Genomic DNA, 25,879 nt, shown 5'->3' on the forward strand with positions numbered 1-25,879 from the left:
CCAATACCTTTTTCTTAAATAGCCATTTTATTTTTTCTTCTTAAGTATACTTTTATCTTTTTAAAAATATAAATATTAGAAGCATTCCTTCTCTCCTTATTTATTTAGAGACAAGATCTCACTCTGTAGCCCAGGCTGGAATGCAGTGGCATGACCACAGCTCATTGCAGCCTCCACCTCCCGAGCAGCTGGGACTACAGGTGCGAGCCAACCTGCCTGGCTAATTTTTGTATTTCTTATAGAGATGAGGTCTTACCTTGTTGCCTGGCTGGTCTTGAACTCCTGGTCTCAAGAAATCCCACCCAAAGTGCTGGAATTATAGACTGCTGCACCATGCCGAGTTTAATTTTTTTTTGAGACAGAGTTTTGCTCTTTTGCCCAAGCTGGAGTGCAATGGCGCGATCTTGGCTCACTGCAACCTCTGCCTCCAGGATCAAGTGATTCTCCTGCCTCAGCCACCCAAGTAGCTGGAATTACAGGTGTGCACCACCACACCCAGCTAATTTTGTATTTTTAATAGAGATGGGTTTTCATCATGTTGGCCAGGCTGGTCTCGAACTGCTGACCTCAGGTGATCCGCCCACCTTGGCCTCCCAAAATGCTGAGATTATAGGCATGAGCCACCATGCCCAGCCCCAACTTTAATTTTTAAAGCAATTGTAGGTTCACAGAAAAATTGAACACAAAGTAGAGCTAATTCTCATACACTCCCTGCCCCCACGTGTGCATGGCCTCCTCTGCTATGAACATTCCACATCATTATGGTACTGTGTTAGAACTGATGAACCTGCATTGATACATAATCACCCAAAGTCCATAGTCTACATTAGGGCTCACCCTTGGTGTTATACATTTACATTCTGTGGGTTTTGACAAGTATATAATGACATGTATTCACCATTGTGGTATCACAGAATAGTTTCACTGCCTAAACATCTTGTGCTCTGCCTATTCATCCCTCCTCCTTCTCTAACCCCTTGCAACCACTGATATTTCTGTCTCCATGGTTTTGCCTTTTCCACAATGTCAGATAGTTGTTAATTATGCATATAGCATTTTCTTTTTTTTTTTTTTTTTTTTTTGAGATGGAGTCTCACTGCGTCGCCCAGGCTGGAGTGCAGTGGCACAATCTCAGCTCACTGCAAGCTCCGCCTCCCGGGTTCATGCCAGTCTCCTGCCTCAGCCTCCCTAGTAGCTGGGACTACAGGCGCCTGCCACCACGCCCAGCTAATTTTTTTTTTTTGTATTTTTAGTAGCGACGGGGTTTCACCGCGTTAGCCAGGATGGTCTTGATCTCGTGACCTCATGATCTGCCTGCCTAGGCCTCCCAAAGTCCTGGGATTACAGGTGTGAACCACCGCGCCTGGCCGCATATAGCATTTTCAGATTGGCTTCTTTCACTTAGTAGTGTGCATTTAAGGTTCTTCCATGTCTTCTCATGGCTTGAAAGCTCATTTCTTTTTAGCGCTGAATATTCCGTTGTCTGGTTGTATCACAATTTGTTTATCCGTTCACCTACTAAAGGAAATCTTAGTTGCCTCCAAATTTTGGCACTTATGAGTAAAGCTGCTATAAACATCTGCATGCAGGGTTTTGTGTGGACATGATTTCAACTCATTGGGTAATTATTATGGAGCACAATTGCTGGACCATATAGTAAGGGTATGTTTAGTTTTGTAAGGTTGCTGTACCATTTTGCATTCCCACCAGCAATAAAAGAAAGTTCCTGTTGCTCCACATCCTTGAGAGCATTTGGTGTTATCAGTGTTGTAGATTTTGGTCATTCCAATAGGTGTGTATTGGTATCCCATTGTTGTTTCAGTTTGCATTTCCCTGATGACATATGATGTGGAACATCTTTTCATATGCTTATTTGCCATCTGTATCTCCTCTTTGGTGAGGTGTCCAGGACTTTTGCCCATTTTTAAATCAAATTTTTTGTCCCTTATTGTTGAGTTTTAAGTATTCTTTGTATATTTTAGATAGCAGTCCTTTATCAGCTATGTCATCACCACCGTCTAGATCTTCTCCTATGTTATCTTCTGAAAGTTTTGTAGTTTTGCATTTTACATGTAGGCCTATGATCTATTTTGAGTTAATTTTTGTGAAGGGTACAGGGTATGTAACTAGATTTCTTTGCATGTGGATGTCCAGTTGTTCCAGCACCATTTGCTGAAAAGACTATCTTTTCTCCATTGTATTGCTTTTGCTCCTTTGTCAAAGATCAGTTGACTGTATTTATATGGGCCTATTTCTGGGTTCTCTATCCTGTTCCACTGATCTGTCTTTTTTGCCAGTAGCATACTGTCATGATTACTGTAGTTTTGTAGTAAGTCTCAAAGGTAGTGTTAGTTTTCTGACTTTGTTGTTCTCCTTTAATATTGTGTTGGCTATTCTGTCTTTGGCCTTTTTATAACCTTTAGAATAAGTTTAATATCCACAAAATAACTTTCTGGGATATTGATTGGGATTGCATTGAATCAATAGATCAAGTTGGAAAGAAGCGCCATCTAAACAATATTGAGCCTTCCTATTAATGAATATGAAATATATCTTCATTTGTTTAGTTCTTTGGTTTATTTAATCAGTTTTGCAGTTGTCCTCATATAGATCTTAGATACATTTTACTAGGTTTATACCTAAGTATTTTATTTTGGGGGTGCTACTATGAATAGTATTGTTTTTAATTTCAAATTCCACTGTTTGTGGCTGATATATAGGAAAACGGTTGACATTTTTTAGAGACAGGGTCTTGCTGTGTTACCCAGACTGGAGTGCAGTAGCTATTCATGCAGCAATCATAGCTCACTGCAGCCTCAAAACTCCTGGCTTCAAGTAACCCTCCTGCTTCAGCCTCCTGAGTAGCTGGGACTACAGATACATGCCACTGCACCTGGTTTGATTGACTTTTGTATACTAACCTTGTATCCTGCAAGCCTTTATAATCACTCATTAGTTCTATTATTGTTGTTGTCAATTCTTCTGGGTTTTCTACATAGACAATCATTGCATCAGTAAACAAAGACATTTCTATTCCTTCCTTCCCAATATTTATACCTTTTATTTCCTTTTCTTGTCTCCCTGCATTGGCTAGGACTTCCAGTACAACTAGGACTTCCAGTGCAATGTTGAAAAGGAATAGTAAGAGAAGACATCCTTGCCTTATTCCTGATCTTAGTGGGAAAGCTTCTAATTTCTCATTATTAAGCATATGATGTTAGCTGTGGTTTTTTTGTTAGCTCATTTCTTTATCTAGTTGAAGTTCTCTATTCCTAGTTTCCTGAGAATTTTTATCATGAATGGGGTTATTTTGTCAAATGCTTTTTCTGCTATTGATAAAATTCATGTAATTTTTCTTCTTTAGAAATGTTATTTTCAAATGTTGAACCAGCTTTTCACACCTGGGATAAATCCCACTTGGTCATGGTTGAAATTAAATTTTTTAATACTAACAATAAAATTGATAATTTATATATTTATAGGTGCTTAAAATTTTACTAAACCCCAAAACCCCATTAATGGCTCCTAAAACCTCACTTTTATGAATTTAATTCTGATTTTTTTGGGCCAAGAATTTCTCAGAACAAGTACTCCTTCAGGAATTTGAAATCTCCCAATTTATCAAAATATTAGTATACTTTTCAGAGATCCACCCCCAAATTCATATATTCTGTCTATACATGCAAACACATAATTTACACCAATATTTTACGGTTAGATTGGTATAAAACAGTAGTCTCAGAACAGGGTACAAAATGTCTTTATATCTTCAATCTCATTATAAAGCAAAAGAGGGAGGAGGAAAAAACTAGGAGACATAGATACACTGATGGCTGTTTCAAAAATTATTTTTATTGTTACATTCCAAAGAGGACATAGGAAGAAAAAAGCCAGTTATCCAATAATGGTTAGACCTTTCAGAAGAGGCACCCACAACCCCAGCCCTAGTTCAAAGCTGCACACATTGGAGCCCAAACAGCTGCCTCTCAACACGACCGGAAATGCTGACAAATGTGTATATATTATCAATCCAGGGAGGCTTGGGTTTAAAATAAGATTTCTTTATTGCAAGTGTCCAAGTCCTTAGGATTTGTCCTTAAAGGTACCAGAAGATGAGTAAGACCACACACACCAAGACTATGTTTAGTCTTTAGAGTAAACTAGCAAATGGCCAGTTTGTTCTAGGATGCATTGCATCAGACATCACAGTACATGAAGAAAATCTGCTTTTTGTGAAAAGCCACCAGGCATTTTAGATCCCGTTTACCATGAAGTGCAGGCACAGCAGATACCCAGATAATACAGTCAGTGCAAAAGTCAAATGAGTAAGTCAGCTCTTTGATGAGGCTGGCTACACTGCAAAATATAAATGAAACTCGAAAATAGAAGGTAAGGTCTATTTACAAAAGTTTGTTTAGTAAAGTGACTTGAAAAAAGTTGTTAACCACTTCCCAGGCATCCCTCCCCTCTCCCACCAAAACAAACAAACAAAAAACAACAACAACAAAAACCCTGAAAATTATCTTGAAAATCAAGTTAAAACTATGTGGTGAAAAAGAGAGTGCTTGTTCCAGGTAAAGGACTTCAAGATAATTTACAGGCAGATTTATTTTTATTAGTAAAAGTCACAAATAGGAAAAGACTTATTGGCTGACTTTGAGCTGTGTGCTTTTAAAAATGTCTCTATTATTACGTTAACAAGAAAAAAAAATCAAGCAAGTTTTTGCTTCCAGTTTTGAATCTTCCAGCAACAGTTGGTGAAATCAACAAGGTATTAAAATGAAACCCAGCAAAACCCAGTCAATTCTTTCCAGTTGTCTGCCTGTTTCTTTCTAGTTACCTTGAATTCAATTCCCAATTAGCTGAGGACAACATGCCGGTCAAAGACAGACTTTCGCTGCTCTTGGACTTGAAGCTTCCAGCGCTGCTGGGCATATTCTACCTTGTTCAGCACGTTGGCTCGACTGCGGGAGCGGGCTAGCACATCGTGTGCATTTGCAAAAGGCTGGTGATCCTAAAAGTCCAGGAATGGAGAACATCAGAGATGGCACAGTCAGTGTAAAACATAGACACAAAACAGTGACCAGCCCGCCACAGAAATAGGGGTAGGTGGACTTTTCAAACAACAGAGCATCTATTTAGCTAAGCACTCCTAAGCGCTCAACTACCAGATAGAGTATGAACTCAAGTACAGACCTAGGTGGTTCAAGAAACATAAGCGATGACGGAGTATTTGTGAAACGTTCCCATGGATTGCCATTTCCAAAGATATTTCCCTTAAAGAAGTGGAGACCAAGCAAAAAACAGTGGTCATTTGTGTTAAAGAGAAGCCTTCCTTAACTGATAGGGAAAAGAAAATCTATTTTCATGTTAACATCTCTCCATGTTATAGATACGGAAAGTAGGGTCTTTCCTTGCTTTATTCGATACTATAAAGCTAATCTGTGACAGAGGAAAGATCTGTCTTTTAATTTCCTGTCTCCATTAGAATTGTTTTCTTGCCAGCTTGGGGCCACATCACTCTGGGAGGGTGAGCGACAGAGTCTTATCTTGGGTTGTTTTTAATCTCTCCCTGTACCCTCAACACACACACTAAATGGACTAGCTTCCAAAAGCTTCCTCATTTCCTCACTTCCCCAATGTGTAATGAAAAGAGACACAGCTCAAGTGCTACAATCACCCTATTCAACAAAGATGGAATCTTCCATTGGTAAGCACCCAGTGGCTTCCATGTAAGTTGCTGCCTTGGGAAAGAGGCTATTGAAGGGTTGCCCAGGTATCTCTATAGAAAACCAACCTAACCTGGTCAAAGTAAACGAGTACAACTGGATGTTTGTAGTCATTACACAGGAAACCACCATGCTAATCTATCTATGAATGAGATATAAACACAGCTGTCTAAATGACAAAAAGCATTCAATAGTAATTTATTGCTTTTGTTTGCCTTTTCCTTGATCTCTTTTTCTTGAACCCCGTGTTAGCAAAGCTTCTCAATGTTCCAACAGAAGATCCAAGTCACAAGTTGTACGTCTTATACTAAACTTTGCCTCTAGGAGAGAAACAACATTATTTTGCTGTGCATGTTTGAAAAAGCTCTATTATATATCCAGGGCAGGAGTCAGCATGTATATGGAAAGCTATATACATAACCACATAACTATATATACAACTATAATTATAGGAGTTAGAACACCTGGTCTTGTTTTTATAGCAAGGCATTTATACAATGTCTACATTTGAAAGATATCAAAGAGTTTTTGTAAAGAATCTTTCCTCCTCTTCTTTGTCAAAATTCCTTCAACTTTTCACTTTATTTAGGTAATGGCTTGTACAAATCCTAAAACTCAAGTTATTTAAAAAGTGGATTTTTAGGTAATGACTTGTACAAATCCTAAAACTCAAGTTATTTAAAAAGTGGATTTTTTTTTTTTAAAAGAGATGGGGTCTCACTATATTGCCCAGACTGGCCATGAACTTAATTTTTTTTTTTTTTTGAAATAGGGTCTACCCATGTTGCCCAGGCTGGAAGGCAGTGGCTATTCACAGGTGTGATCACAGCTCACTGCAGCCTTGAACTCCTGGCCTCAAGTGATCCTCCTGCCTCAGCCTCCCAAGTAGCTGGGACCTATAGCCTATTTTTAAACTTTTAACCTTACAAATGAAAATAATAAAGGCAATTTCATGAGGCTTAAAATGTTTTAAAAAATGTAAGAAAAAAGCTAAAAAAGAAAAAAAAAAAAAGGAGGCAGGCTAAAGTTATAGAATTGCTTGATTTTCCATTATGGAAATAAATTGACCCAAGGTCATTTAACAAATTAGCATAAAGACTAAAACTTAGCCTGCCTAACCCTGACTTGGTGTTATATTGTCTCAAAACAGATTTTGGTCAGGTAGATTAAAATGACACTATAAGAATATGGTGCTTCAGTGAATTTGTGTATAAAATATCATCCCCTGAGTCAAGGACCAGAGGAGGAAAATATTATCACCATTGGTTTGTTTTCACATAAGCAATACTGGGAAGAAGGATGTACCTGATCAGCAGAGGACCTCTCAGTCGCCTAGTGCTGTTATCTATTCTTCAAGGTAGGGGAGAAAAATCTTCCTAAGGAACAAGTTCAAAAGACTAAACAAACCAGCTAATCCTTTGGCTCTGCTCTCTATCCATCAGAACGAGATTGAACTAGCTGCTCATGGTCACAGATGCTGGGGGAATGCAAATAGAGATTTACCCTTTTTATGTTTGTTCTTTTCACACCTGGTAAAATTACAATAAATACAAAACATGTTTTACTGTAATGCTTTGGTAATAACGATGATGTGTCATGGATATATGATATAGTAAATATTGTGACTACTTGCAGTGAGCTTAACTATTTGTACTCACTTTTATTTGCTTTAAAATGCTCTACGCTGAACAAAAACAGAAAAAATGAAAACTGATAATTCAACAAAAACATTTTTAAAGTATATAAATAGCGCAGAACTCACATCTTGGATAAGCAACAGTTTTAAAAATTAAAATTCACTTATTTTTGTAGAGTTGTTACCATAAATTCACAGCTCTGGTCAGAAAACCTCTCTGCCTAGAATCAGTTTAAAAGACATCCAAGAGTCAGCCAGGCCTCACAGAGACAGTGTTCTCAAATAGTCAATACACAAGCAGAATCAATCACTGGTGGACAAAACAATTACTGAGCATGTGATCCCACCAATTAAATGCCTGCCCTACATGTTTTCATCTCTACATCCATTTCTCTTATGTTTTGTGTTATTATATTGTCTATTTCTGAAATCAGGAACAGATATTTAACGCTGTAAAGGAAGGATGTCGTTTAAGACTTTCAACGTCTATGCCTATAGATGCACGAGCCATTCCAGGGTAAAAGGACTTTTGACTGGTTGGCAAGGGCTCACTCTGGGTTTGGCTTTTGAATTGAACCTTAAAACTATTCTGAATTTTACCCATTTTAAGGAACATAGTCCAATATAATAATCCATGAGAAAAAGTAATTTCTAAAAAAATAATTATATATAATAATGAAAGAATGGAAAATTCAGCTGGGTGCGGTGGCTCACGCCTGTAATCCCAGCACTTTGGGAGGCCCAGGCAGGGGGATCACGAGGTCAGGAGATTGAGACCATCCTGGCTAACACAGTGAAACCCCGTCTCTACTAAAAAAAAAAAAAAATACGTGTATAAGAATGCTTGTGATTTTTGTACATTGATTTTGTATCCTGAGACTTTGCTGAAGTTGCTTATCAGCTTAAGGAGATTTTGGGCTGAGACAATGGGGTTTTCTAGATATACAATCATGTCGTCTGCAAACAGGGACAATTTGACTTCCTCTTTTCCTAATTGAATACCCTTTATTTCCTTCTCCTGCCTAACTGCCCTGGCCAGAACTTCCAACACTATGTTGAATAGGAGTGGTGAGAGAGGGCATCCCTGTCTTGTGCCCGTTTTCAAAGGGAATGCTTCCAGTTTTTGCCCATTCAGTATGATATTGGCTGTGGGTTTGTCATAGATAGCTCTTATTATTTTGAAATACGTCCCATCAATACCTAATTTATTGAGAGTTTTTAGCATGAAGGGTTATTGAATTTTGTCAAAGGCTTTTTCTGCATCTATTGAGATAATCATGTGGTTTTTGTCTTTGGCTCTGTTTATATGCTGGATTACATTTATTGATTTGCATATATTGAACCAGCCTTGCATCCCAGGGATGAAGCCCACTTGATCATGGTGGATAAGCTTTTTGATGTGCTGCTGGATTCGGTTTGCCAGTATTTTATTGAGGATTTTTGCATCAATGTTCATCAAGGATATTGGTCTAAAATTCTCTTTTTTGGTTGTGTCTCTGCCCGGCTTTGGTATCAGAATGATGCTGGCCTCATAAGAAGAGTTAGGGAGGATTCCCTCTTTTTCTATTGATTGGAATAGTTTCAGAAGGAATGGTACCAGTTCCTCCTTGTACCTCTGGTAGAATTCGGCTGTGAATCCATCTGGTCCTGGACTCTTTTTGGTTGGTAAACTATTGATTATTGCCACAATTTCAGCTCCTGTTATTGGTCTATTCAGAGATTCAACTTCTTCCTGGTTTAGTCTTGGGAGAGTGTATGTGTCGAGGAATGTATCCATTTCTTCTAGATTTTCTAGTTTATTTGCGTAGAGGTGTTTGTAGTATTCTCTGATGGTAGTTTGTATTTCTGTGGGAGAGCCAAATCATGACTGAACTCCCATTCACAATTGCTTCAAAGAGAATAAAATACCTAGGAATCCAACTTACAAGGGATGTGAAGGACCTCTTCAAGGAGAACTACAAACCACTGCTCAAGGAAATAAAAGAGGATACAAACAAATGGAAGAACATTCCATGCTCATGGGTAGGAAGAATCAATATTGTGAAAATGGCCATACTGCCCAAGGTAATTTACAGATTCAATGCCATCCCCATCAAGCTACCAATGACTTTCTTCACAGAATTGGAAAAAACTACTTTAAAGTTCATATGGAACCAAAAAAGAGCCCACATCGCCAAGGCAATCCTAAGCCAAAAGAACAAAGCTGGAGGCATCACACTACCTGACTTCAAACTATACTACAAGGCTACAGTAACCAAAACAGCATGGTACTGGTACCAAAACAGAGATATAGATCAATGGAACAGAACAGAGCCCTCAGAAATAACGCCGCATACCTACAACTATCTGATCTTTGACAAACCTGAGAAAAACAAGCAATGGGGAAAGGATTCCCTATTTAATAAATGGTGCTGGGAAACTGGCTAGCCATATGTAGAAAGCTGAAACTGGATCCCTTCCTTACACCTTATACAAAAATCAATTCAAGATGGATTAAAGATTTAAACGTTAGACCTAAAACCATAAAAACCCTAGAAGAAAACCTAGGCAATACCATTCAGGACATAGGCATGGGCAAGGACTTCATGTCCAAAACACCAAAAGCAATGGCAACAAAAGACAAAATTGGCAAATGGGATCTAATTAAACTAAAGAGCTTCTGCACAGCAAAAGAAACTACCATCAGAGTGAACAGGCAACCTACAAAATGGGAGAAAATTTTCACAACCTACTCATCTGACAAAGGGCTAATATCCAGAATCTACAATGAACTCAAACAAATTTACAAGAAAAAAACAAACAACCCCATCAAAAAGTGGGCAAAGGACATGAACAGACACTTCTCAAAAGAAGACATTTATGCAGCCAAAAAACACATGAAAAAATGCTTATCATCACTGGCCATCAGAGAAATGCAAATCAAAACCACAATGAGATACCATCTCACACCAGTTAGAATGGCAATCATTAAAAAGTCAGGAAACAACAGGTGCTGGAGAGGATGTGGAGAAATAGGAACACTTTTACACTGTTGGTGGGACTGTCAACTAGTTCAACCATTGTGGAAGTCAGTGTGGCGATTCCTCAGGGATCTAGAACTAGAAATACCATTTGACCCAGCCATCCCATTACTGGGTATATACCCAAATGACTATAAATCATGCTGCTATAAAGACACATGCACACGTATGTTTACTGCGGCATTATTCACAATAGCAAAGACTTGGAACCAACCCAAATGTCCAACAATGATAGACTGGATTAAGAAAATGTGGCACAAATACACCATGGAATACTATGCAGCCATAAAAAATGATGAGTTCATGTCCTTTGTAGGGACATGGATGAAATTGGAAATCATCATTCTCAGTAAAATATCACAAGAACAAAAAACCAAACACCGCATATTCTCACTCATAGGAGGGAATTGAACAATGAGATCACATGGACACAGGAAGGGGAATATCACACTCTGGGGACTGTTGTGGGGTGGGGGGAGGGGGGAGGGATAACATTGGGAGATATACCTAATGCTAGATGACGAGTTAGTGGGTGCAGCGCACCAGCATGGCACATGTATACATATGTAACTAACCTGAACAATGTGCATATGTACCCTAAAACTTAAAGTATAATTAAAAATATATATATATATGAAAAATTAGCCGGGCGCGATGGCGGGCGCCTGTAGTTCCAGCTACTTGGGAGGCTGAGGCAGGAGAATGGCGTGAACCCAGGAGGCGGAGCTTGCAGTGAGCTGAGATCGCACCACTGCAGTCCAGCCGGGGCGAAAGAGCGAGACTGCGTCTCAAAAAAAAAAAAAAAAAAAAAAGGAAAATTCAGAAACAATTTCATACAGGATAAAGATGAAACAAAAATATCCAGCCAGGCGCAGCGGCTCACACCTGTAATCCCAGCACTTTGGGAGGCCGAGGCGGGCTGATCACTTGAGGTCAGGAGTTCAAGAGCAGCCTGGCCAAAATGGTGAAACTCCGTCTCTACTAAAAATACAAAAAAATTAGCCGGGCGTGGTGGCAGATGCCTGTAGAACCAGCTACTTGGGAGGCTGAGGCAGGAGAATCGCTTGAACTTGGGAGGCTGAGGTTGTAGTGAGCCAAAGTCACGCCACTGCACTCCAGCATGGGCGACAGAGTGAGACTCCGTCTCAAAAAACAAAAACAACAAAAAAAAATTCTCTAAGCTACACTGAAAAACAGGTTTATGGACTAAGTCAATTTCTGGACATTTTTGAATAAACGAATATTAAAACAAAAAGGAGACCATGAAGCAATTTATACAGATTATGCCAACTATATATATATATATATATACACACACACACACACATGCTATATATATATATATAAACATATATAATGTACACACACACGTGTGTGTGTGTGTGATTTAAAGACAGGAAGAGAATCTGGAGTGATGGTAGTCATGGTTTTATTTTTCTCTAAAGATCTCAGATTTTTTTTTTTTCTTTTTTTTTAAACAGGCTTCTTGCTGTGTTGCTTAGGCTGGAGTCCTATGGTGTGATCACAGTTCTGCAGCCTCAAACTCCTGGGGTCAAGTGACACTCCTGTCTCAGCCTCCTGAATAGTTGGGACCACAGGCATGCACCACCACACCCGGCTAATGCTTTTATTTTTTGTAGAGACAGGGTCTCACCATGTTGCCCAGGGTGGTCTTGAACTCCTGGGCTCAAGTGATCCTCCCACCTTGGCCTCCCAAAGTGCTGGGATTACAGGTGTATGCCCCCACACCTGGCCCACAGATTTTTTTTTTAAGCAGTAGAAAAAAAGGAAATATAAAACATCAGCAGGTTATCAAGTTGTACTTCATTAAGAAAATAACATCATGATCTTCACACTTCCCTTGATGAAAACCTCTCTGCCTTCTAAAATATTTGGTGATATTGACAGAGAAGGTGTTTCAGGCAGGAGAGCTTGGAGAGAAAACCATCTCTGATACTTTTCTCAATGTAAACAGGGAATGGCAATAAAATTGTGCCTTTGGTACTGAAAGCAAGGCCCTGTATAGCATGCTCACCAAAGATCATCGTTTAAATCACCACATTTATGGCTTCATCAAGCAATTTCTTCATAAAGAGGTATATACTGAAATCAGAGCTGTTTTTAGCTTCTCTAGTTGAGGATCTGCTTCAGCATGTGAACATCTATATATGACTATTTTTCACTTGCACTTCACATCAAATGATGACAGGGACTGGCCATGAGCAGCTAGGGCAGGCTGGGAACTTACCCCAATATCATCATCACTCTGTATCAACTGTGCATGTCCAAAGAGGCGCCTCTTCAGTATGGGCTCAACCAGAGTAAGATATACCATGTACAGAAGTAGAAGGCCCAAAATGGAGAGATAAATTATAATGGTAACCTAAAGGAAATTGAAAATTAAGTTACATCTTTGTTCAAGCCCATAAATCAGAACTTTGTATGATAATAGTAAAACTGACTGACATATCTGCTAAGCCTATAGGATTTCTATACAAACCAGATAGCAATATAAGAAATAAACTCAACTCTTCACCAAAGTATTATTTAAGAAAAAAGAGGAAAGATCTTTGGGATCTTTTTGCAAGTCTTCAAGACTCCAACTTCACCTACTGCTAATCACCTGTCACCACTGCTAGCACAGCAGTTTGTTTCTTTTCCCAGCTGAACATAATGTCCTAAATTCAGCTACTCTTTAGCTCAGTTTAGATATACAAAAGTATTTTCTAGGCCGGTGATTTTTTCTTGTGACCTTAATTCATGTACTGAGAAAAAGTACAGTGTGACACACCCACTAGAAGGACTACAATAAAATAAATAGACAATACCAAGTATTAGCAAGGATATGGAGAAACAGCCCTCATAGGCTGTGGTGGGAATGTAAAATGGTACAACCACTTTGGGAAACAATCTGGCAGTCTCTTAAAAAGTTAAACATAATTTTACCATTCTAAGGAATTAACCCAAGAGAATCGAAAACATATATATCCATACAAAGACATATGTGCAGATATTCACAACAGTATTATTCATAATAGTAAAAACCCAGACATAATCCAAACGTCCATCAACTGATAAATGCATATTCATATAGTGAAATACTATTCAGCAATAAAAAGAAACGAAGTACTGATACATGCTACAACTTGCATAAACATCGAAAACATTGTGCTAAATGAAAGAAGCCAGTCACAGAAGACTATATATTATATGATTCCATATACATGAAGTGTCCATGTATGCAGAGACAGAAAGTAGACTAGTGACGGAGTGGGGCTGGAAATGGGAATTAACTGTAAATGGGCATGAGGGATCTTTTTGGGGTAGTGGGAATGTTCTGAAACTGGATTTTATTTTTTTTTTTTTGAGACAGAGTCTCACTGGAGTGCAGTGGCATGATCTCAGCTCACTGCAACCTCTGCCTCCAGGATCAAGTGATTCTCATGCCGTAGCCTCCCAAGTAGCTGGGACTACAGGTGCGTGCCACCACACCTGGCTAATTTTTATATTTTTAGTAGAGATGGGGTTTCACCACGTTGGACAGGCTGGTCTCGAACTCCTGACCTCAAGTGATCCACCCGCCTCGGCCTTCCAAAGTGCTGGGATTATAGATGTAAGCCACCATGCCTGGCCTGAAACTGGATTTTAAAATGTTTTAAATCTACTAAAATTTATAGAATTGTATACTTATAGTGAGTGACTTTTAGGGTACATAAGTTGTATATTTTTTACAAATCTGTTACATAATAGTACAGTGAGGATTTATCTAAAGTTCAGCACCCTGCTCGAGCAAGAGCTCTTCCACAGGGTCAATCACAGCAGAAATCTTTGTGACTATTATAACTAACCACCCCACATTCCCCACAGGGCCTTTTGGGGGGAAAGGAATGGGAAGTGCCATGTAAAAAAAATTTAGGCCAGGTGCGGTGGCTCACACCTGCAATCCCAGCACTTTGGGAGGCCAAGATGGGTGGACCACGAGGTCAGGAGTTCGAGACCAGCCTGACCAACATGGTGAAATCCTGTCTCTACTAAAAATACAAAAATTAGCTGGGCATGGTGGTGCACGCCTGTAATCCCAGCTACTCAGGAGGCTGAGGCAGGAGAATCGCTTGGACCCAGGAGGCGGAGGTTGCAGTGAGCCAAGATTACACCACTGCACTCCAGCCTGGGCAACAGAGCAAGACTCCATCTCAAAAAAAAAAAAAAAAAAATGGGAAGAAAAACCATTAGCCACTATAATAAAGTAACTGAACTCATTAGAAATACAAATGGTGATGAGAGTGATCTACATCCCATTTACTACAGCAATAGTCCACAACCTTTTTGGCACCAGGGACGGGACCAGTTTCATGGAAGACAATTTTTTCATGGACCAGGGGTGGTAGGGGATGGTTTGGGTATGATTCTAGCACATTACATTTATTGTGCACTTTATTATTATTACATTATAATATATAATGAAATACTTATACAGTTCACCATAACATAGAATCAGTGGGAGCCCTGAGCTTGTTTTCCTGCAACTAGACGGACCCATATGGGGGTGATGGGAGTCAGTGACAGATCATCAGGCATTAGATTCTCATTCTCATAAGAAGCATGCAGCCTAGATCCCTCACATGTGCAGTCCACAATAGAGTTCATGCTCCTATGAGAATCTAATGCTGCTGCTCATCTGACAGGAGGTGGAGCTCAGGCGGTAATGCGAATGATGGGGAGCAGCTGTAAATAAGACGAAGCTTTGCTCACTTGCCCACTGCTCACCTCCTGCTGAGTGGCCCAGTTCCTAACAGACCACAGACTGGGCTGTGGCCTGGGGGCTGGGGACCACTGTCCTACAGGAAGTGAAGAGGGGAAATCTTAAAATCCAGAAGTAATAGTTCTAGAATAATTACTATATATTTAATTTTTTCAAAGGGCTGGAAAGGCAAGGAGAGGAGGGCTTATAAATGCTGCTCTCTCAGCCTCTGGCACACATGGCCTACACAGAAGCTGGGATATCTTTCTGGAATATGCTAATTACACATAGGGCATTTTTGTGCCATTTCACATATCTATCTAACACCCTAACTAATCCACAAACCATCTCAGTGAGGCAGGCAGAACAGGCCCATTATTGCTTTTGGGGTAGGGGTCCAAATTTTTCTGTCTTGTCTAGAAACCATCCAGAAGCAGAAAAGAGGTAGATAGACAGACAAACAGGTAGATAGAGGGATATATATTTTACCTTGATTGTGACAGAGCTTCTTTCTTCATATTTGCATTCACAGCGTAGACAGTATGCTTCTACATCAGGCCCCCGCACAGGCATGGGCTCCACAACATGAAGGCAATCACTGAAAAAACAAACATAAAATGCTGCTTAAGCCCAGCTAGCTCTTCTGCTTGCTCTGACCAAAAGTTTCCTGAAATCTAGAATAATCACTAAACTTACCCAATGAAAGAGCATAAAAAACAAATAATCAATAAGATAAAGTAAAATAATTTCTGCTGTCAATATTAGCATTTTGGAAAGTTTTAACCATTTAAGAAGCCACAAAGACACACATATAGTAGTGTCTATTTTCAAAGCTGCTACTGTTAACAGTTACAAAAATGCACCCAAAAAATGCCAAATGGGATGAAAAACTACTTAACAAATCCAGTCACCTTTAGACTTGTTCAGTTACTAAGGAAAACTACTTGAAATGGTTTAAAGTGATATGGGACACTGTTCAAATATAAGATTATCTCTTTTGTGAATTAACATCATTCTTTTTTGTTGTTGTTTTTTAAGAGACAAGGTCTTGCTCTGTCACATGGGCTGTAGTGGAGTGGTGCCATCATAGCTCACTGCAGCCTCAGACTCCTGGGCTCAAGTGATCCTCCTGCCTCAACCTCCAGAGCAGCTATGATTACAGGCGCCTGCCACCATGCCTGGCTAATTTTTAGATTTGTTGTAGAGATCAGGTCTTGGTTTGTTGACCTAACTTGTCTTGAATACCTGGCCTCAAGTGATCCTCCTATCTTGGCCTCCTAAAGTGCCGGGATTACAGGTGTGAGCCACCGTGCCCAGCCAACATCATTCTTAACTGCCAGTGTGGTGTATGAATGACTAACCACGTTTAACAGCCTGGTAAATTCTGAAACTCTGAAAATTGAACCCTCAAAGCCACACACAGGAAGAAACAATCACTTTTCTTAATGAGCAAATCTGAAAAAGCAAGGAGAAACAGAATAACAAAAATATTTTAAAACAAAAACTGGTTATTCCAAAGAACTAAATAAAAACTAACAAAGGGATGAGTGTTTTTGTTGAATGTTACTTATTTCCCCGACCCCATTTTCAAGGCTAATTATTTATGGTTTGTGTAAACACAGTGCTATCAGATTTTTCCTAGAAATCTGTCAATTCTAAGCAATAACTAAATTATTATTCTCCTCAACTACTAAGAGTCTATGGCTCTGATCACCTTCAGCAAAATTAGGGAAAGCTTTCCTGTCCTCCTGCCAGCTGTTGGACAATTTTCTTTCCTTTTGGCATCTCTTCGTTAGGCATTCCTGGCTGCCTCAAGCAATCTACTACACCATCCTATCTTATCTTACCCATTCTCTTGGGGACACCCAATACTCTATAGAGTGATTCCTTCTCTTTCCCTACCAAAATGTACTTTTTGGAAGCAAAGTTACAGCTTGGTGGGAGGAATAAGTTCTAGTGTTCTATATCACTGTAGGATGACTATAGTCAACAATAATATATATTATAGTTTCAAATAGCTAGAAGGAGGATGTTGAATATTTTCAACACAAAGAAATGATAAATGTCTGAGATGCTAAATATTCTGATCAAATCACTATATCTTATATGAATTGAAACATCACTATGTATCCCATAAATATGTACAGTTATTGTGTCAATTAAAAATTAATTTCAGCCAGGTGCAGTGGCTCATGCCTGTAATCCCAGCACTTTGGGAGGCCGAGGCGGGAAGATCACCTGAGGTTGGGAGTTCGAGACCAGCCTGACCAACATGGAGAAACCCCCGTCTCTACTAAAAATACAAAAAAATTAGCCAGGCATGGTGGTGCATGCCTGTAATCCCAGCTACTCAGGAGGCTGAGACTTGAGAATCACTTGAACCTGGGAGGTGGAGGTTACGGTCAGCCAAGATCGTGCCATTGCACTCCAGCCTGGGCAATGACAGCGAAACTCCGTCTCAATTAAAAAAAAAAAAAAAAAAAAAAGCCAGGTGTGGTGGCTCACACCTGTAATCTCAGCACTTTGGGAAGCCGAGGCGGTTGGATCATGAGGTCAGGAGTTCAAGACCTGCCTGACCAACAGGGTGAAACCCCATTTCTACTAAAAATACAAAAAATTAGCTGGGCATGGTGGCACATGCCTGTAATCCCAGCTACTCAGGAGGCTGAGGCAGGAGAATCGCTTGAACCTGGGAGGCAGAGGTTGTAGTGAGCTGAGATTGCGCCATTGCACTCAGCATGGGCGACAGAGTGAGACTCTGTCTCAAAAAAAAAAAAAAAGTTAATTTCTAGAAATTCATATTTTCATGTTCTGTTCCCTCTAAACTGTGGCATTAGAAAAAATAACCAAAACGGTATATGATAGAAGTTGTTAGGTTATTCTTTTTTTTTTTTTGAGACAGAGTTTCACTCTTGTTGCCCAGGCTGGAGTGCAATGGTGTGATCTTCCTCAACGCAACCTCTTCCTCCAGGGTTCAAGTGATTCTCCTGCCTCAGCCTCCCTAGTAGCTGGGATTACAGGCATGCGCTACCATGCCCGACTAATTTTGTATTTTTAGTAGAGATGGGGTTTTTCCATGTTGGTCAGGCTGGTCCCAAACTCCCAACTTCAGGTGATGTGCCTGCCTCGCCCTCCCAAAGTGCTGGCATTACAGGCATGAGTCACCACACCTGGCCCAGGTTATTCTTAACAGGTAATTTAATTTTAACAAAGGTAGTAATGAAAAATTAAATTTCCACTGATGGTATTTCAAATACAGGTAAGGCCCCACAACTCTCACCATAAAAGTGTGTGATATCTGTTCCAAATATACAGAAGACCAGGCATGTACCCAACTGGATGCAGGCACAAAATGGGCAGAGGGAACTATATCCCATAACAGGTGTTACCTATCTGAGGATCAGAGAGCTCATCTAGCCTCAGGCTTAGAGAAGGTCACAGAGTAAAATCGTATTTGAAAAAGGATCAGGCCACGCATGGTGGCTTATCCCTATAATCCCAGAGTTTTAGGAGGCCAAGATGTGAGGATCACTTGAAGCCAACTTGAGACCAGCCTGGGCAACATAGTGAGACCCAGTGTCGAAAAAATAAAAATTAGCCAGGTTGATGGTACACACCTGTAGTCCCAGCTACACAGGAGGCTGAGGCTGGAGGACCACTGGAGCCTAGGAGATCAAGGCTGCAATGAGCTATGATCGTGCCACTGCACTCTAGCAATAAAAAAAACAGAAAGGACCAGAATCCAGGACTCCTGCTTCCTACGTCAGTTCTTTACCTCTGAACCTCGGGAAAATGAAACTGATCTATTTAGTTTCCTACTTCAGCTTCAGAAGCCTTGGCAACAATACCTAAGAATGACTTGGGAATTTTAAGTGCTAAGTAAGTATTGAGTATTTCTTTTGAAGGATATATTTTAATAACAAAAAGATACTGAGTGCTGTGCAAAAGTTGTGCCCAGCTGGAGAGAAAGCAGGAAGGTTGATTTTGGCTGACCAGTCATTACAAACAGAGCTAGACCTAGTCAGAGGTTAACCACTTAAGGAACTAGGCAACACCTCCCCCTAGTGCCAAAAGGAACACATCATTAGCTTTCAATCACCCCAAACACAAACTAGAGCACTCCAACTACTCTTAAGTCAGCCAGCATAAGTCAATGAAGACTTAAAGATAAAAACTGGACAAAATGAAAGGCCTAGAAAACAAAAGGTAAAACTACATCTAGGCCCTCACAGATACTGGAGGCCTCGTAAAGCCATAATTCTGGTGAATCATAACTTGCCTGCCCTTGTAAAGTCAGTTAAAAATTTTCAGTGCCAGCTGGGAACTTATCCCTAGAAAAATGCTAAGCTGCAGAAAAGAAACAAGGGAGAGTGGGAGAGAGGGAAGAAAAACCCCAAGCAAGCCTTATACTCAACTGTTTATTTTCTTTGTTTCTTTGTTTGTTTTTTTTTTTTTTTTTGAGACAGAGTCATGCTCTGTCACCCAGGTTAGAGGGCAGTGGCACAATCTCAGCTCACTGCAACCTCTACCTCTGCGGCTCAAGCGATTCTCTACCTTAGCCTTCCGAGTAGCTGGAATTACAGGCGTGTGCCACCATGCCCAGCTAATTTTTATATTTTTAGTAGAGTCGGGGTTTCACCATGTTGGCCAGGCTGTTCTTGAACTCCTGGCCTCAAGTGACCCACCTGCCTTGGCCTCCCAAAGTGCTGGGATTACAGGCGTGAGCCACCATGTCCTGCCTCAACTGTTTTCAAAGCTATTTTTACTAATAACCAGGGATTAATGACATATGGTCCTGAGTCTGAAATAACGAAAAGTTAGTGAAAAGATTAGTGCTAACCACTTGAATAGTGAGTTCATTTGCTACTCAAAAGACAGGCATTGCATTTCATTACTGATAACAGAATAAACTGTAAGCACTGAATAAATTTGGAAAATTTATAGAAGTAACATAAAGATTTATTTGAACTTTTTTTTTTTCTTTTTGAGCTGGGGTCTCGCTCTGTCGCCCAGGCTGGAGTGCAGTGGCGCGATCTCGGCTCACTGCAAGCTCCGCCTCCCGGGTTCAAGCGATTCTCCTGCCTCGGCCTCCCGAGTGGCTGGGATTACAGGCACCCGCCACCAAGCCCGGCTAATTTTTTTTGTATTTTTAGTAGAGACAGGGTTTCACTCTGTTGGCCAGGCTGGTCTCGAACTCCTGACCTCAGGTGATCCGCCTGCCTCGGCCTCCCAGAGTGCTGGGATTACAGGCGTGAGCCACCGTGCCCAGCCTGAACATTCTTGTATCATATAAAGTAACTTCCTGATATAAAACCTTTAAGAATATGGCCAAATCGCTTGTTTAATATGACACCACCTACAGTGGAACATAGAGGTTCACAAGAAGTTCTCAAGAACACACTTAACAAATATGAGACTGAACCTAAATGCATATCAGGGAAGAACAGACAGTGGCATCAGAGAAACTAAACATACTCGAAGGCTGCCTTTTCTTTTTTAAAGTCAGGTTGGAATACTGTTAACTGAATGAATTTAATCTTGCTTTCTAACTCTTTGATGGCTATTTAGCTATGAAATCAGGTACACGTGAAAGCTCCTACCATTTGGAACTATTTTTCCTAAATTCCTATCCCATCCATCTTCCACCGTGGTTACAAACCATAAAACATCACAATTCTATGGGAAGGAACACATTCATCCTGCTGTAATACAACTGCATCCCAACTGCTTCATGGCACACGTAGAAAAAGCTATTTGTCAGGTCTGCTGGGATAAGCAGAGAAGGCTGCTGGTGGCTAGTCAGTCAGGATCCCCCAGTCATCACAGGCCTGCCTGACTGCCCAAGGACTGAACAGGTCAATATCTTGGCACACCTGTAACTTCTTCATTTACACCAAATGGGAAACTCTGACTACATAGCTCATTTCCACTTCTTCTTGAGCCTTCTGACACTTTTAAACATAGCTTCCCATACTTGGCAATACATCATCAAAACCTACAAGTTGTAAAAATTATAACCCAGATAAACGAGGCTTGCTAACCTTCCACTGAAAAGCAAGAGGGAGAAAGGTCCCTCACCAAAACTTGAGGGAGTACAGGAAGATAGCTATGGGTAGTTTAGGTGCCACAAACCCAGTCATACGCTCCCATGAAACTCTGCCTACATGGGTCTTAGTGTTTTGGCTGTATACCTTTAGGCCTGCAGGCATCATGCATGTAGGGCCTCACTCTCACTTTTTCAAATGGAAGTAGAATTTCACATTTTTGCTTCAAATGAAATACTTAAAAAGAAAACTGTGCATTTGATGAACATTCTGGGATAACACTGACAACCACAGAAACAAATGTGACAGGTAATTCAGTAATCCAGATACTTACCAATCTTTCTGAGATATGTTCTTATTATAAATATGCCCAGAATTTTCTTTATAGGGAGGGCAGATACATTTACATCTGACATCCTCGAAATTCTGTAACCAAAACGGAAACAGTATAGTGCGTTGACAGTTCATCATCAATATTTTTAAAAACTGTACCATATACATTTTGCCAAGCATCCTCTTTAGAATACCAAGTATTCTAAAATCATTCGTTTAAAATTTTAACAGACACAGTTTTTAAAAGCCACAGTCCTTTATGGTAATGCCAATGAATCATTATATATTACATGTAGTTATTTTGAAATAATACCTAATACATGATCTAAGACTTATTAACCATATTTATGGGTCACATGACAATCAAATTATGTTAATGTTATTACCATCTATCTGCCACTAGAAAGACACATAGTAAACAGATAGTTGTGCCTGTAAATAAGAATATTCATTACTAAAGGATGGGAAAGAAACTAAAAATTATTCACAAAAAAGGTCACAATTCTACCTATCATCCTTTCACCCTCTGGTAGAAGGCACTGACATTGATAAAAGGGGTTGGGCCAGAGTCCCGTAGAAGGGATGAAATGTTAGAGGCACCCACCTACAACTAGAAAGGAAGTACACACAGGAAGTAGCCTGACTCTGAGATCAGTTTAGTATACTCTTCCCAGGAAACTTTGCTTCTAATTCCTGGTTGACAGACAGAACAACTACCAACAAAACAAGTTTCAAGAGGTGGAGGAACAGGTGACTAAGTATCTGGATAGAGAAAAGAAGAGATGCTTCCTCAGCAAAGGGGAATCTGTTTGAGAAGGAAGTGGCTTATCATTCCCCAGAGGACCTTGCCCACTCCTCCTATATACAGTGATATGTCTGGCAGAGCTATTGACAATTCACAAACGTATTCAGCAACCACTTAGTGAGCATTTGCTCTGTGTTAGATCTTGTGCTCAATAAGGCGGATTCAGATAAGCATAAGACATGGTTTCTGCCCATAATCAGGACACACCCTAGTAAAGGAGACTGAAAAATAAATACATGATCACAATACATAAAGTTATGAGGCAAGATATGCAGAGGGCGCCAGCAATGTTTTCAAAGTCAGGAGACGTGCTGCTGTCCCTGTTTCTGGTAGGAGGTAGAGATGGTTTCAAAAAGAATCTCTGAATCAAAAACATTTGCCTGCCTGTAACCTTTCCCCACTCCTACATTTAAAGATATTATAAATTAAAGCTCTTATTTTTAAAAACGCAATGTCATTCTGTTTTCCCATCATACTAATGTGAATCCCTTCTGTTCTCCCCCAGTGATGAGCTAGCTCATCAAAGAGGAAGCACAGGTATGCATGGAGCTAGGGCAGGTATGGAGAGCTGGGGCACCAGAGAACAGCATGAGGGAACGAGAACAAGAAATCGAACCAGGGAGGCCACAACCTCACCTCTCTTGCAGTTTGGTTATTCCCTTACCCACTAAATTATCAGGAAGAGAGAAAGCAAGAAAGGCACCAAGGGACTCGTGGAGGGAGTTAGGTGAGAATATGAAGCAGGTGAGAGATGCTCTGTAGGTCCTACTGGGAGGGAAGTAGGCCAGGAGGGGCAAGATCCCACCACAGGAAGGGAAGTGTTCAGGGGTGAGCTGAGCTGAGTCGGCCCTTGACAGGGAAGGCTCTGTCAGATGGGGGCTTCCTATCATTCTGGCTTGGGGCATGCAGGGCCTGTGAGGCTGGCGGAGGGCGCAGGTGGGCTGTCAAGAGCTTAGGGTGGAAAGTTAAAGGCTCTCGGAGGTGAAAAGGTTGTCAAGTGTAAGATGCGTGCAGCCGGGGCTGGGAAGGGAAATGTTAAGGCGGTGGGGGGCTGCTGTCCGGACTGTGGGCACTGTCGGGGCTGGGGACGACCGTGGGGCGCTGACTGCCAGGCTGTCGGGGCTGAGGGCGAGAGTGCCGCCGGGCAGTCGGGAGGGGCGGGGCTGGTGGCGGCGGGGGTCTGCCGGAGCTGTGAGGCCAGGGGTATGGCTGTCAGGAATGGGCCAAGCAGCAGGTTGGCAGACCCAGTTTCCGCAAGGCCGGTGGTAGGGGAGGAGCTTCCGTCAGGAGCGAGGCTGGGCGGGACTCACCTTGGCGGCGTCTGACAGCTGCGCCAGCAGCAGCACGGAAAGCGCCAGGCACGACAGGCTGAGCAAGGAGCCAAGCCGAAGAAGGCCTCCCCACAGGGTCGCCATCGCTGGGGGCCCAGCGGTCCCACAGCCCGGAGCCCCCGCGACCGGCTCCCGGCTCGGGCTCAGGCACAGGCTTGGGACCCGGCTGGGGATCCTCCGCCCGCACTTCCGTCTGGACGCGAAGGCGTCACCGGGCGCGCCGGGTCAGATGCAAAAAGCATCCGCCCCGGAAACGGTTACCAGAGCGAAGGGCCGGGAGGCTGGGCAGTCCTGGTGCCCGCCTTGGCCTAGCCCCGGCCCCGGGACGGAAGGGGGCCTCTGGGGTGGCAGCCTGGGCCCAGTAGAGCTTTGCATCTCTTGGATATCTTTCCCGGGCGCAGAAGCTGCGGGGCTTAGGGAGTCGCCATTGCGCTGGAAAGTCCTCCCGCCCACGGAGACCCCAGCAAACTCCGAGTGTCGCACAGTGGCCTCTGGCGACCCGTGCGGGCCGGAGCCGTTCGCGCACAGGCAGGGCGGGTGCTGAGCGTGGAAACGGGGCTGGAATTGGCCGAGCCATGCCTTTCCGGGATGCCCACCGCCAGTCAAAGGGTTGGGGGTGGTCTCTGCACCTTAAGTACTAACCTGCCGCCCACGCGCCTCCTGACCACAGCACCCCGTCGGCTTTCTAATTCTGAGCTGCCCTCGTGGGCGTGGCCTCCCTGTGGAGCTCCCCATGTACCTCCCCTTGGTCCAGCCTGCAGCTAGGAAGTGGGTCACAGCAGCGGGGCTGGGCTGGGCCAGGCCAGGCTCCGGGAGATGTGGAATTGGCGAAACAACTGCCCCAGTAGTATCCTCCGCCTAGGACTCCAAGAGTTGGCGAATTGGGGCGCTACGCCCCGGTAAGGCAGTGCCTGTTCAGGGCTGCCGACTGGTCTCCCCAGGGCTGTCATTCTCAGCAAGTACTTTAGGAGTGCCTTAGATCGGCACATTCTCCCATTGAAATATTTTTGTTAGTGGAGACAAGGAAGATAATGGCAAGGACACAGGGATCATCACAGCCCCTAGGGATTTGTTGAATGACCTTGGGCAAATCACTTCCCTTCTCTGGGCCTGTAGTTCTTGGCTGAATATGAGGGAATGGATTTCAAATTATGCTCCATGTAATACCCGTGTTTTTACCTCTAAACAGATTTTTTTGTTTTGTTTTTTGTTTTTTTTTGAGACGGAGTCTCGCTCTGTCCCCCGGGCTGGAGTGCAGTGGCGCGATCTCAGCTCACTGCAACCTCTGCCTCCCAGGTTCACGCCATTCTCCTGCCTCAGCCTCCCTAATAGGTGGGACTACAGGCGCCCGCCACCACGCCGCCCGGCTAATTTTTTTTTTTTTTTTTTTTTTTTTTTTTTTTTGTATTTTTAGTACAGACAGGGTCTCACTGTGTTAGCCAGGATGGTCTCGATCTCCTGACCTTGTGATCCGCCCGCCTCGGCCTCCCAAATTGCTGGGATTATAGGCGTGAGCCACCGCGCCCGGCCCCAACAGATTTTTAAAAATCGTCTTTTCCCAATTTGTGGAAATGTTTTAACAGAATGCTCTCAATATTTTTCGCCCATGTGATTCTTAGATTCATGTGAATCTAACACAAGAAGGTATCTGATATTGTTCCCAACAGGAACCAGGGTGGCAGGGCTATATGTCCTCTCACCAGACTGCCCAGTGAAGGTGCTGTCACTTTGATGAATTATCAAGGCTTTGTAGTGGGTGTTCTACTGGACAAAGGACAAACTGGAGACTCCCTGGATCAAATGTGTTGGTGAGGTACTGAATCTGATTGCTAAAAGGTGATTCAGCTGCAAGTTAGGCATCAGTTTAGGGTTTTCTAGGCTTGGCGTCTAAAGGGAGTGCCTGCTGTAGCTGAAACCTCATAGGCCTTCTCTTCCTTCCGAATTGTTTTCAAGGCCTTGGGGGTACAGAGACTTAGAGAAAATACATAGTTGTGCCTCAGACTGATGGGCCTCATATGTTTAATGGAGAAACACCAAGCACACTCAGTCTGGGCAGAATTTTAGAGCTCCATAGTATAACCACTATCTAGCTACATGTGGCAATTGAGCATCTGAAATGTGGCTAGACTGAATTGAAATGTGCTGTATAAAATATACACTTAATTTCAAAGACAATATTTTTAAAATGTAAAATATTTCAATAATTTAAAAATATGGTTTAAATATTTTAGATATATTGG

General features: G+C 41.8%; 1 protein-coding gene across 3 annotated transcripts; it reads right to left on the minus strand.

Annotated features, from left to right (window-relative positions):
- Positions 1-3,832: 3,832 nt before the first annotated feature.
- TMEM9B (TMEM9 domain family member B) lies at positions 3,833-24,374 on the minus strand. 3 transcript variants are annotated; one of them, XM_009459918.5, is made up of 5 exons: positions 24,282-24,374; positions 21,505-21,596; positions 15,616-15,724; positions 12,634-12,768; positions 3,833-5,014 (listed from the first exon to the last, which is right to left on the minus strand). In XM_009459918.5, exons 1-5 carry the CDS (start codon positions 24,372-24,374, stop codon positions 4,859-4,861), a joined length of 585 nt encoding a protein of 194 aa, XP_009458193.1. In that variant the 3' UTR covers positions 3,833-4,858. The 3 variants fall into 3 exon arrangements, with proteins under 3 accessions (XP_009458193.1, XP_001168900.1, XP_009458194.1); XM_001168900.8 differs by having other exon boundaries at positions 23,619-24,343; XM_009459919.5 differs by lacking the exon at positions 21,505-21,596 and having other exon boundaries at positions 23,619-24,345.
- Between the last annotated feature and the right edge of the window lie 1,505 nt (positions 24,375-25,879).

The sequence above is a fragment of the Pan troglodytes genome, chromosome 9 (assembly GCF_028858775.2).
Source record: "Pan troglodytes isolate AG18354 chromosome 9, NHGRI_mPanTro3-v2.0_pri, whole genome shotgun sequence".
Classification (NCBI taxonomy): Eukaryota; Metazoa; Chordata; class Mammalia; order Primates; family Hominidae; genus Pan; species Pan troglodytes.